This window comes from Trichinella spiralis (genome assembly GCF_000181795.1).
Source record: "Trichinella spiralis strain ISS 195 chromosome Unknown Scfld9, whole genome shotgun sequence".
Lineage (NCBI taxonomy): Eukaryota > Metazoa > Nematoda > Enoplea > Trichinellida > Trichinellidae > Trichinella > Trichinella spiralis.
Window position 1 is genome coordinate 6702847 of NW_003526948.1, and position 14213 is coordinate 6717059.

At 30.7% G+C, this 14213-nt stretch overlaps 1 protein-coding gene across 1 annotated transcript; it reads left to right on the forward strand.

Annotated features, from left to right (window-relative positions):
• Window positions 1-8284: 8284 nt before the first annotated feature.
• Tsp_10241 (hypothetical protein) lies at window positions 8285-11430 on the forward strand. The gene is made up of 7 exons (XM_003372434.1): window positions 8285-8366; window positions 9510-9605; window positions 9774-9908; window positions 10119-10252; window positions 10314-10395; window positions 10661-11061; window positions 11218-11430. Exons 1-7 carry the CDS (start codon window positions 8285-8287, stop codon window positions 11428-11430), a joined length of 1143 nt encoding a protein of 380 aa, XP_003372482.1.
• The last annotated feature ends 2783 nt before the right edge of the window (window positions 11431-14213 follow it).

Genomic DNA, 14213 nt, shown 5'->3' on the forward strand with positions numbered 1-14213 from the left:
ATTAGAGTGTAGGCGGATACATTCAGTGATTTATGTGAATATCCCATTAACAATAAAACAGAATAAAAACCAAATTAAGTGTGCATTGCAAGTAATAAGGATGGAGTAAGCGTTTCACAGTAAACACACAACGGCAAAAGTAGCAACGAGCTAAAAAAAAATTTGCAACCGCAGTCATATCAATCATCAGCTTGTGAAGTCAATTAGATCAGAAAATTTAGCTGAAATAAGCATCGACAATTGAAAGCATGTGAAAAATAGCATGAATATCAACATTGCTCTTCACCAAAGAAATACAGTGCAAATACCAACAAAATATGGTGAAAGTAGGCATAAAAATATGTAAAAAATGGAAAAAGTCATATATCATTTTCTCTTTGCTGTCGTAAATGCTGATACGTGATCAGGACTCATTTTCTTGTATTTTCTCAAAATTTATTGTTAGAAAAAATTTGAGGTTCAGTGGTGTCTGAAACCGTATTTTACAAATGATAGCTCTGAAGAAAAAGGTCTTGGCTCCTTGGAAACCATATCATGAGCAAACAGCGCGCTTTACTCAGCGACTTTTTCTTTTCATACCAGGGACTCGAACCCCGATATAACAACTCGGCACAACCAATGGCAAGTGATACGATTAGGCCACGTTCACTGCCCAACTGAAATGAAATATAAATTGTATTTAAAGGAGAAGCAATGCATAAATTATACTTCTAAAATATTTAAAGTATTTGTTGATAATTTTTAATTTTTTAAAAACAAATAATATATGAATTTCAAAGTGAATGAATTGAAATGTTAAACAAATTTTTATTATTAAAATGAAGAAATATGTTGAGAAATGAATTTTTTCAACTGCAATGATGATTTATTTTATTTATAAAATATGGTTGAACATTTTCTGTCACAACAATATTTTATAATATAATATAATATATATATATATATTCCCATAATATTAAAACAGAAAAAATGTAGTTGGAATTTTTCATCTTGAACTTTGAATGGCTGGCAATGTGCGATTGTTTATTAAAAAAATGCAACTAGCTTAAATTTGTTTGATTTTTAAAAAGGCACCGATCAATAAGACTGAAAAGATAAATAGTATTAGAGTGTAAGCGGATACATTCAGTGATTTATGTGAATATCCCATTAACAATAAAACAGAATAAAAACCAAATTAAGTGTGCATTGCAAGTAATAAAGATGGAGTAAGCGTTTCACAGTAAACACACAACGGCAAAAGTAGCAACGAGCTAAAAAAAATTTGCAACCGCAGTCATATCAATCATCAGCTTGTGAAGTCAATTAGATCAGAAAATTTAGCTGAAATAAGCATCGACAATTGAAAGCATGTGAAAAATAGCATGAATATCAACATTGCTCTTCACCAAAGAAATACAGTGCAAATACCAACAAAATATGGTGAAAGTAGGCATAAAAATATGTAAAAAATGGAAAAAGTCATATATCATTTTCTCTTTGCTGTCGTAAATGCTGATACGTGATCAGGACTCATTTTGTTGTATTTTCTCAAAATGTATTGTTAGAAAAAATTTGAGATTCAGTGGTGTCTGAAACCGTATTTTACAAATGATAGCTCTGAAGAAAAAGGTCTTGGCTGCTTGGAGACCATATCATGGGCAAGCAATGCGCTTTACTCAGCGACTTTTTCTTTTCATACCAGGGACTCGAACCCCGATATAACAACTCGGCACAACCAATGGCAAGTGATACGATTAGGCCACGTTCACTGCCCAACTGAAATGAAATATAAATTGTATTTAAAGGAGAAGCAATGCATAAATTATACTTCTAAAATATTTAAAATATTTGTTGATAATTTTTAATTTTTTAAAAACAAATTATATATGAATTTCAAAGTGAATGAATTGAAATGTTAAACAAATTTTTATTATTAAAATGAAGAAATATGTTGAGAAATGAATTTTTTCAACTGCAATGATGATTTATTTTATTTATAAAATATGGTTGAACATTTTCTGTCACAACAATATTTTATAATATAATATAATATATATATATATATTCCCATAATATTAAAACAGAAAAAATGTAGTTGGAATTTTTCATCTTGAACTTTGAATGGCTGGCAATGTGCGATTGTTTATTAAAAAAATGCAACTAGCTTAAATTTGTTTGATTTTTAAAAAGGCACCGATCAATAAGACTGAAAAGATAAATAGTATTAGAGTGTAAGCGGATACATTCAGTGATTTATGTGAATATCCCATTAACAATAAAACAGAATAAAAACCAAATTAAGTGTGCATTGCAAGTAATAAGGATGGAGTAAGCGTTTCACAGTAAACACACAACGGCAAAAGTAGCAACGAGCTAAAAAAAAATTTGCAACCGCAGTCATATCAATCATCAGCTTGTGAAGTCAATTAGATCAGAAAATTTAGCTGAAATAAGCATCGACAATTGAAAGCATGTGAAAAATAGCATGAATATCAACATTGCTCTTCACCAAAGAAATACAGTGCAAATACCAACAAAATATGGTGAAAGTAGGCATAAAAATATGTAAAAAATGGAAAAAGTCATATATCATTTTCTCTTTGCTGTCGTAAATGCTGATACGTGATCAGGACTCATTTTCTTGTATTTTCTCAAAATTTATTGTTAGAAAAAATTTGAGGTTCAGTGGTGTCTGAAACCGTATTTTACAAATGATAGCTCTGAAGAAAAAGGTCTTGGCTCCTTGGAAACCATATCATGAGCAAACAGCGCGCTTTACTCAGCGACTTTTTCTTTTCATACCAGGGACTCGAACCCCGATATAACAACTCGGCACAACCAATGGCAAGTGATACGATTAGGCCACGTTCACTGCCCTACTGAAATGAAATATAAATTGTATTTAAAGGAGAAGCAATGCATAAATTATACTTCTAAAATACTTGAAATATTTGTTGATAATTTTTAATTTTTTAAAAACAAATAATAGATGAATTTCAAAGTTAATGAATTAAAATGTTAAAAAAATATTTTTATAATTAAAATGAAGAAATATATTGAAAAATTTTTCAACGGCAGTAATGATTCACTTTACTTATATTTTTTGCATTTTAATAACATTTTTGAAGCAGGAGCTTTACAAATTAAAGCCTTTTTTCTCTGAATTTTTAGACTGATTGCAGTTCAGAGATAAGAAGTGGTAAGAAAGCTATTTTCGTGCAATATGCCAGTCTTTTAATTCTATAAATTTCAAATGCTTAAACTGGCAACTCGAACAAATTTCTCAAAAAATCGTTGATTGCGGGTTATTGAAAATTTACATACCTTTAATTGGCACAGAATAGCTTGCTATGATCACATAATTATTTTACAATACGTCACAGTTTTTGACAAGCATGGAATAAGTTCCTCTGTACTTACTGGTGGATTCCTCTGCAGATTCGAACAAATACTATGCATGAGTTCAATAATTTGACATCACTTGTGAATTTATTTATTTTCCTAGCATTCGTAATGACGTTTCACCCTGGGCGATTAAATATTATACTAATTATGCAAATTTCCATTGCATCGTTGTTACTCAGTGAAAGTGCAATCAAATAGCCACACATGTGATACGAATCAGAGCGTTATCAATGAAAAACATGGCAATTTGGATCGTTCGAAGGGCATTGGACATTAAAGAGCCCAGTGATTGCAAACCATAAGTGAAACACTAACTGCATCATGCATTTATTCATTTATTGGATTATGTGATTTGGAAACAATTTTTTTTAAGTAAACGTTTGTTGAAAAATCTTATCTCATAACTGATATTAAACAATGAAATTAAATCACAGCATTCTATTTCTTTTCAAACAATGCATTCAGCAATGAAAAGCAATTTCACGCTGTCGGTGGATAATTTTCGGCAGTAATAATAATAATAATAATAATAAATTATAGAACAATAATTTAACTATGAGTGCAAGGTGATAGTTAGAATAACACAAATCAGTTGTGTTATAAAAAGAAACGGTCTAAACTCTTCGAGAAGCAGAATTCGAACGAGATCGCGATCGCGAACGCGATCGATGACGTGAATTTGATTGTGAACGAGAACGTCGGCTTCTGCTCTTCCTTCCCTTCAATTTTATCCGCCTACTGGCATCCCGATGTGAGACCCTGGCTTTCTTGCTTGTTGATTTTTTCCTTGAGCTAAAGCACATGCAAAATTAATTTTACATACACCATTTCTATTATTTGTAATTTCCTACCCACTGGCTGCTTCAGAAGCTGATGATCTAACCGTTGATTTATTCCATATTCGAAGTTTACCTGCCAATTTCCCAAAATGTCCCTCCTGCCTTGAATACATGTAAAATGAGGCACAGTGAGCGTAATTCGTATGATTTGTAACTTAGTGCCAACTTAGAGCCAATTCATTCCACACCTACTGAGCAGTTTGGTTTGAAATTCTATAAAACACAATCTTTTACCAATACAAACCTATATCATTTAAAAAACAGTTCAAATTTAAAAGAAGAAAATTTTCACCGACTTTCACAAAAATTTAAAAAAAAAGAACTTTTTCAGAACCAAGTTTATAGCCCATGAAAGTTTGCAATTTTGAAGAAACATATTTTTCTCCAAAAATTGTAACACTTGATTTATTTCGATGAAGAATTATTCTCTAACTACTGTGAATTCATTCGCAAAGATGTTGATTGCGTACTTCTGGAGATATACCAAAAACAGTAAAAATTAAAATAGTATTTTAACGAAGTCGAAATAAAAAGGAATTAAAAATAAAAGTTAAATAAATTTGTGATTAATTTTTACAACAAAACTATCAAAGCTTCTGCCCAAAAAATAAGAATTGTTCCTGATTTTCATTTAAACAACATAACTTGCAAAATTGTAAACTTTTGTTCACTGAATATTCTTGACATCCTACAATCCAGAGATAAGAATTATCCAAAATTATCGCATTAGATAGCTATTTTCGTGCAATATTCCAGTATTTTTATTCTATCAATTTAAAATGCTGAAACCTGCAAATTTATCAAATTTATCAAAAAATTATCTATTTCGGGTTATTGAAAATTTACATATCTATAAATGGCACACAATTGCTTGCAATATTTATAAAATTATTTTGCAATATGCCGTAGTTTCTGAGAAGCATGGAACAAGTTTCACCATACAAACTGTTTGATGTCTCTAAGGATTCGAACAAATACCATGCATTAGCCCAATATTTTGACATGAATTGTGAATTTATATAATTACATAGCATTTGCAATAAATTTTCACCCTGGGGAACTGTATATTGTACTGATCATGCAAATCACCATTACATCATTGTTATTTAGCGAAAGTGAATTCAAATAGCCACACATTTGCTATGAATGAGAAGTTTAGTAAATGAAAAAGATGGTGATGGGCAACGCATTCCATGAAATGTTTACATTTTAGCAAAAAATTTGTGTGAATCTTGTCACAAACAATCGCAGGCAATATTCAATACTTTTAGTGTACGTCATAGCAGAATAAGGAAACAAATTTATTAATTCTAAATATGAAGCGGCAAAAACAAAATGAAAGTTTCAGCATCTTTAATTCTCAAATTGAAAAGCAAATGTATTATATTATCAGCTAACTCTCATTACGTAAAATTGAACGATCGATCTTGCATTCATTAAGAGTTCCCCTCTTCTTGGGAATTAGAATATATATTATTATTTCAGGGTAAATTGATGATATTTAGTATTAAATTCCTCAAAATGGAGGAAGCCTAAAAAAGTAAAATTCCCAATAAACGATGCTAAATGGCATGATCTTTCATGAGGTATTTTCTTTCAGATACAGCATTCAGTATGGCAAGAGAACAACCAATAACCAAAAAAGTGATGATGTGAAATATAAACCAAAATTAAAGTAGGTTTTGCTAAATAGATACTGCCAGTGGATAATATACTGTGTAATTACAATGGCTAAAATGGCTAAGTGACAAAAAGTGTAAAATAAAAAATTTCCTGTGTAACATTCATCTTTTCTTTATTTTAATGGCCCCATATTCCACAAGTATAGTGTTGTTTTTCATATGACTCTGCAAAGCAATTTAATTTATTAATGGGAAACGATAAATATTAAAAAATATATAACTTTCTGAAAAATGTAAAAAGCTCTTCATTCCCATAAATAACAAAGGATGTAGACCACGACATTTCTGAATTTTCAAAAGAAACGTTTTCCCTACAAAATGACTAGAATCGCTCAGAAACTACTTGAAGACAATTACAGATTGATTTTCATTCTTCTTTACAACCAGGTTATATAGATTTGGTTGCAATTTACATGTCAGGCATTGCACTATTAAGCAGTTTGCATGTGCATGTCGCGTCTAACGCACACAGGAATAGCGTTAAACAACCTGATCTCTCAGGATTCAACCACCATGCCACTTTTCTTGAAAGATAATATAGATATGGTATACCAGAATCAACAAACTTTTCATACATCAAAATAAACTTTATTTTATCAATTTAATTATTTTTTATTACTGATTTCCAAAACCATTAACTTAGAAAAAATGTATACAATCAGATATACCAAAAATAGATGATAAGTTCTTGCATTCCACACCAGAAAGGAAAATCATCTTCGTGCACGGTACGTAATAATTCGACTAGCTAATAAAGTGTTTTCCCACTCTATTCACGCTTTCCACGTCATGCTGAGGCGTGCAAATTAATATATGGAGTTCTCAGAAACGGATAACGTTACCATGTCCAACTAATTAAAGCGTAAAATTCTAAAATGCAAGAAGTTAAATGGGCAGGCTGCCCCACACTCATCTGCCAGGCCAGGTTGAACACTGCTTCCATAAGTTAATAAAAGTTTGGAATAAAAGAAATAAGATGAGATTAAACTTTCATTAGAAAGTAAAAGAAATCAGCTATAGTTAATTTATACACTTCTAATTGCTCATTCCTCTGAATAATCATTTACAAAAAATGAAAGTGATCAGAAATAGCAAAAATAGCTCATGCGTTCAGGCATTTTGCACCAGTGGAACAATGAATCTTCTGCAGTAGTACAACAAAAGGAGGCAAGAGCTCATCTTTCTCAGTACAGTTATAAATGAGGCACAATGTGTAATATAAGAGTTCACTATTCTATTTCAATTTCATCACAGTAATCATAAGAATACATTATAAGAAAAGAAATGCATCTTTTATTTTATCTGAAGACAACAGAAATTTCGTTTCATTATTAATTTCTCAGATGCTGTACCACTGATCTGTGCGTTGACCAATGAGTCATGAATATGAAAGTAATGTGAGTAATTATGAGGATTTTCAAGTACAAATTATAACGTATTATTGCACGAAATTAGTTTTGGTTGTAATTTCTTGTACATTTAAGTTTTCACTGATGAAATCATTTTTTTAATTAATTTACTTTAACATATGAGAACTTATTTATTCTTCATAATTCGAAGCAGTGGTAAAATATTATAAATGAATAAAAACTTTTCGATGTTGTTGCATTGCCTAATTTTAATACTTAAGAAATCATTCTTATCAAATAGCGCTTCAGAAAGATAAATTTTTGAAAAGTGAAATAGTTTTTTATTGTATAAGCTAGTTATTTTTCAAATGTTTAATTTTAAATAACTCCTGTAATTTAAATAATTAAAATGTTTATTAAGGTATCTTTTAGCAGTAATTTGCAAAAGCATAAACTAAATGTTTACTGATTATCATTTGCAAAATAAAGAAAAGTAGAAATTCATGGCATCTAATGCTGAACAGTTGATCATCAAATACATTACTAAACATTTGTCTTGTTTTACACCTAAAATAGTCAAGTTATAAGATTGCCTGCTAAATAACAGACCATGAAAACTAGCCAATCAGAAAAATTGGCGCAGAGCCAAAATGCAATACTTACTGTAAATTCTAACAAGCAGGCATGCAAAGCCTTAAACGCACATAGTGAAACATGAGAGTGAAATGAGCAATTTTTTTATTTCATGCATTCTTATATCTAATTCAAATTTACTATAATCAGATTTAATATTAGAAAACCATAAATAATATGAAGAATGATTTTTTATAATAAGAATACCTTAAAACATTTAAATGATTACAGTGTGCGTTACAGTAAGCATTAACATGTATTTAGCTAATTATTGGTAATCATCAGTAGTGCATTTACTGTACTTAAGAAACTTAACGCTGATTTGATTATTTAGTGGTCTAAAAGTTGCATATAATTGTCACATCCATCACTGTTCTTCTTTCTTTTATAGAAAATGGATTCAAAACAAGTTGCATTTACTTTAGAAGACAATGAATGTTTTTACCTTGCATTCAGCAAGACATCAAATTCTAGAGGTATGGTTTTATGAAAATTTTTTACAGCCACACAATATATTTTACATTTATATTCACAAGATGCTTGAAAATGCTTTATGTTTAAACCTTTTTATTACATAATCAATATCGTTGATGAATGCTTTGCTTCTGAGACTTCCAGAATATCATAGCAGAATGTAAAGTTAATAAACATAATTGTATCATATATGATTTTAAGAATTTCATTTTTTAGTTGAGGAAAACAATAAAAAATTTTCATTCTTTACTTTTTATTATCTCCCTCATTATATACAACCAAAATTAATAATTATGCTCAATGTTGATTCAAATTTTTGCTTGTTGTTTGATAAGGCAACTTAATTTTTTCCTGCTGTTTCTTTATCCATAAACAATAGATCGTTAAACGTTTGGGAGTAGTTATCACTCCTTGGTAGATATATCCATGGTTGCTTCTTTTTGCATTTCAGCTTGTGAAATGAATCTCACATTAGTACTCATTGTAACGTAGCTGCCGTCACTATTTTAAGCACATCAATTTCTTGCGGTGTTTGTACTTATGGCATAATGTGTCGTTCTTGCTGCTGGCTTTTTTTAATGTTTTGCATTGATCTACATTGTTGGGACACATTGCTGATTGACTTGATAAAAGCATTATTCTTAACCATCCTTATATTCCTATTGTAGTGATATTATTTTTGATTTGTGTGCGTGTATTGGTAGTTTTGTCATATTCACTGTTGTTTAAGTTGCTGGTCAATAAATAGCAGAAAACGTTATACTGTTGTATGAGAACTCATCACTGCAATGAAGTTTACCTGAATTTACAACATATTTATGTACATTCAACATGATTTTCCAGTTTCAACTCTTCACATATGCTACAGGATATGAGCACTCTCATGATTATTTAGCTAGTTTTCATTACATCTGATTTCACATTCTTAGCTTTCATATTATTTCTTCCATGTTACCTTGGTGTGCATTATTATATTAGTGGATGATGTCCATACATCTTAGGATATTAATATTTAATAAATACTAATAATGTGAACTGAATGATAAGTAACTCATTTAAAACAAATCTTTCATTAAATATGCTTTTCACTCTGCAATATTAGAGAAACTGATAATTTACAGCATACAAGTTATTGTGCATTTCAGCTCAAAAAGATCCACGAAAAAACACAGTCTGTTTCAGACTGCGGCATGAAGAACGTAAAGATGTAAAGATAAACGTGATTAACATCAATGTGAAGCGTAAGTATTGGTTCACAAGCTAATATTTTTGACATTTCACTTTTAACAGTCCCCGTGGAGCTTGTTTTATCAGTTAATCAACGCCTCTCAAACGTGACTTTCAGTCGTATGGACGGTATTTGAAAATTAAAAACTGTATGGTTGAATATTAATTATATCGTTTTTTAGGGCGTAAAGAAAAAATTGTTGATCTTATGAACGCCCCTTATTTTGCAAAACAAAAAGCATTAGAGAATGCTGACATCCAAAACAGGAATTCAGAAACAATATGCGAGAATTTGAATTTGCTCCTTCAGGAATCCCGTGAGTTGTGTATTAACAAATGCGATTTGTTTATATAAATATGTATACATTCCTGTTCATGAATTTGCTTTTAAAGTGATAATGCATGCAGAAATCAATACTGTATCTCTAAATGTATTTTTTAAGAGCAGGTCTTTAGCAGTGAATGCTAAAATAACATTAATATTACAATGCAGTTATATTTATGAGCAGTTAATTCTATTCTAACAGACGTCATGTCGAATAATTTCCATAATTTGTTACTTTTTATAGTTGCAAAGATGCCGACGTTTGTCAAAAATGGATTTTATTTGAGAGAGAAAACTTATTTAGAACCATTATTGTATGTCACATCAGAAAAAGAGGTATTTTATCATCATTGTTCTATAAAGAATTCTGTTTAACGTACACAAAAGTGCTTTTCAGATTACACCATTTCATAACATTGAAGGTGGCACTGAATCAGTAAATGAATCTGAAGATTATACAGCTCTTGATGTTGATTTCAGTAAGTGTTGTTTCTTTCTGGGTTAAGTAATAAATTTGACACATGAATGAAGCAATGATCCCTTTATTAATGAAATGAAAGATAATCCAGTATGCGTTATGAACTTCATTCTCATTGAACTTTCATAAATTAAAATGCATCTTATTTTTATTTTGCTTTTGTTTGAAATAGGGTTTGTAAATATTAATTGAAGCCAAGATTGAATTCAAAACTTTGTGCTTATACGTTGCTTGCAGGTTGAATCTAAATGAAACTTTCATTTAAGATTTTGATTCAAATTTCGACATTACGGAATATATCACGAAACAGTTTTCCCTTTGCTTCGGCTATGATATTAGTACATCAGCAAAGGATGGTATATATTTTGGAAAGCTGTGCATTGGGAATAACTTTTCAGCAGAATGCAAAAGTGTAGCCTATCAGCATTGTAGGAGTAGTTGCGGTACAGCGGCACTTCATAATTTAAAACAATGGTTGCCAAATTTACGGTGGTACAAATGCCGATTACCCAACAGGAGACGTAAAACAAGGTTGCTAAATCAATTTAGCAAAAATTATAATGGCGCCCAAAAGAAAGGTATTTGTAAATTGATCTACAAAAAGAATAAAAATGTGTATAGTTTGGAAAACATTTTGAAAATGCACGAAGTCAACTTTACTAAGACGGTAATTACACTCTTATTGTTATTGTTTAAACATATTACCTATTATAAACGTTACTTAATTTTTAACTACATTCTTCTGATCATGAAAAAGAAACTACTAATATCTTGTAAATGTTCTGCGTATATTGTATATTTAAAAACCTGATGATATTTTCAGGTTTCGAAAGGTGATTTAGAAGTGCATATTGGCCGCTATAAAGTGGAGAGGAATGGTTTCATATTGATTGCTGAAGCTGTGCAGAGAACCCAGCGTGATGCCCTGGAGCTGTCTGCATTTACAGCTATAGAATTTTTGTGTTATTCTAATATATTTCAAGATATATCCAATGTAATCAGAACTTCTTTGTTTAAAGCAGATCCATCAGTATGATGTATTTGCAAAAATTATTCTTCAAAATTATTGTATGTTCAATACTATGCTCAGCCTTTTCTAAATACATGCTGCTTAATTCAAATTATTATAATTCAATTCAAATAGAAGAAGAATATGTTTCAGTTTAATTTAGCAGCTGATTTTTTTGCATAAAAGTAAAAGGAACTTTATATAGCAGTGATAGATGCTTTTCATGATCACTTTTTGCTCTGCGTTCATGCAATAAAATCATGAATTAAATGACTTTGAAGCTATTCTTTGATTATAGACCACAATTATAAACTTTACAATTTTTATTAACTCTGTTAAAATCATAACTTAGCAGCTCAATTCGCTGACTGATTTATTGTTATTAAATTTCTGATCACGATTAAAAATTTTTATTTTGAAAATCATTTTAAAAATTATTATTACTGTTTTATTAGTAACAGATATATAAATTAGTGAAAAAATGATAAATACTCAAAGAAGTATAATTGAGACCCTCTGAGAGCAAAACCATATTTTTTTATTCAATATGAAAATAATGAAACAAGTACAAGGGACTTAACATGAATAAGCAAAATGCGTGGGTTAAACACATCTAAACAACGTCCCCTCATCTTTAATATATGTCTTGTATTTCGCAGTACAGTGTTCAGTTTTAATCAGCATTTTGTCCACAAAATCTTCTTCACTCAAAAATGTATTCCTGCAATGTCCATCATTATATGCGCATTATTTTATGTGCAAAATTATTGCTTAATTCCCTTATAAATAAAATAGTGAATATGTGCGCTTATCTATTTATTATCTTGCTTTTACCCACTGTTGCATCTCGTCACCTTCAAATATTAAAAAACATGTATTTAATGCAGCAGTTTAATATGGTATAGTTTTGCACTGTTGTCATTATTTCAGTTTTATTTAATTTCATTCGTTTTACTTTATGAATGCAATTATAAAACTGAATCATTTATTGGGTGCCATCAAAATCATTGTATTGGATGTACCCCACACAATTTTTGCAATTGCATAGCTATTTTTGAAAAACAAACGATTTTCGTTCATTTACTGTACATAAATGATTATAATTGTCAGAAAAACAAATTAGTTCAGGCATCATTTCTGAAAACTTCATATTAATATAATATTTAGATGATTGCATGCTGTCTGCAAAACCATTTTCGGCAGATGCAGAATTAGAAATCAGTTTTCTTGTCATGTCCTTAAAGACAGATGCTGTATCTACCACACTTTCTTCCCACTGAAGATGGGGATTGCACATCCTCTCTGAGCTGTTTAGGGGTCATACCGAGTGTTCATGCAGCCTTCAGAGCATTGCGTGGTAAATTTGCCTTGGTGTTGATTGTGTGTTGGACATGCGGTTGAACCAAAATTATGATCGTCTTTGAAAGACGAAACGATTGATACGCTTTGTTTACTACTTTCATATTTTATGCAAAGCTAAAATAAAAAAAGTAACTCATTTAGCTAAATGAATTCAGAATTATTCGATTAATCACGATTTATAAATTGTATTGTTCGTTATTCGAAAAGTTTAAACAAACGACTAAAAACCATGCCCTATTCAGATTTGACTTTATTTGTTTTAAACTTTTAACGCAACAAAAAAGAAAGAAATGCAGGCCTCAACAGTTTCAAATTTTAAAGAACGTAAACAACATACAGTAAGAATTGAATGACGTCATCCCACAAAAATAAAAAGTGCAAAAAGGATAAATCAGACTTCGTGAAGTGAGCAAACACATGCAGCATTTCGTCACCAGTAAAGCAAAACGCATATAAAAACATTAATAATCACATGATAAATTCAATGTGAAGTATTAGAGAAAATGTATTCATACGTTCTGCTATTTGTAACAATTCATCATCGACTTAAAATTTGTACCAAAGAATTTTCTTAAACGTCAAAAAGACTATTCGAAATTATTAAAATTATAGTTTCTATTTAACAGCAAAGATGCTCAGCATGGGTTGAAAAAGGAGAAAGATCATGATTTTAATATTTTTTAGTAATTAAACTTGAAGATCACTAATAGCAGACGGTGACATGAGGTGAATGCACTTGACAGTTTGTGTGTGCAGTTGTTGCGCTGATTAGTGTTTTTTTGATAATGCATTTTATTCTATGATACGTATAGTAAAGATTAATAAAGTTTGCACGGCAAACGGTCGTGGAAACTTTAACAAAAGATTGGAAGCGTCGCTGCCGTGCCAATGAAGAACTATTAGAAAATTGAAGAATGTGATATCATCAGGTCGAACAAGTTATAATATGAAGCATGTTCAGGAATAACTATTCAAAGAGAGATTGCTTATGTCTAAAGGCACCAGGCAGGTCAAACAGTACATTCAACGCACAGACATTCATCCTTTTTCTGGAGCAGCGTATGGCTACCCCTGGATGATTACTACATGAATATTTACCACAAATCAAATCTTCTGAATTATAATGAAAATTACGTTAAAATATATCATATGCGGAAGCTCTGCTTTTTGCGCTGTAAGCAGTTTACGAAGCAGTGCAGCAATATTCTGAAAAGTGTGAGAAAAGCATCACCAGTTAATTTCATGAGAACGCATATTCCGTATAAATGGGATGGAAAAGTTGACAATTGGTGAACGATGTTTTGGAAACGAAACGCCATAGAGGCAGTTTAACACAATGGACCAATATATACACTGGTGTTGACCATTGTGAAGCCACGCTGTGCGCATAGTTGGACGACGTGCTTGTCAAACTGGCCAATGCTTTTAAACCTCGTTTGCCGGCGATA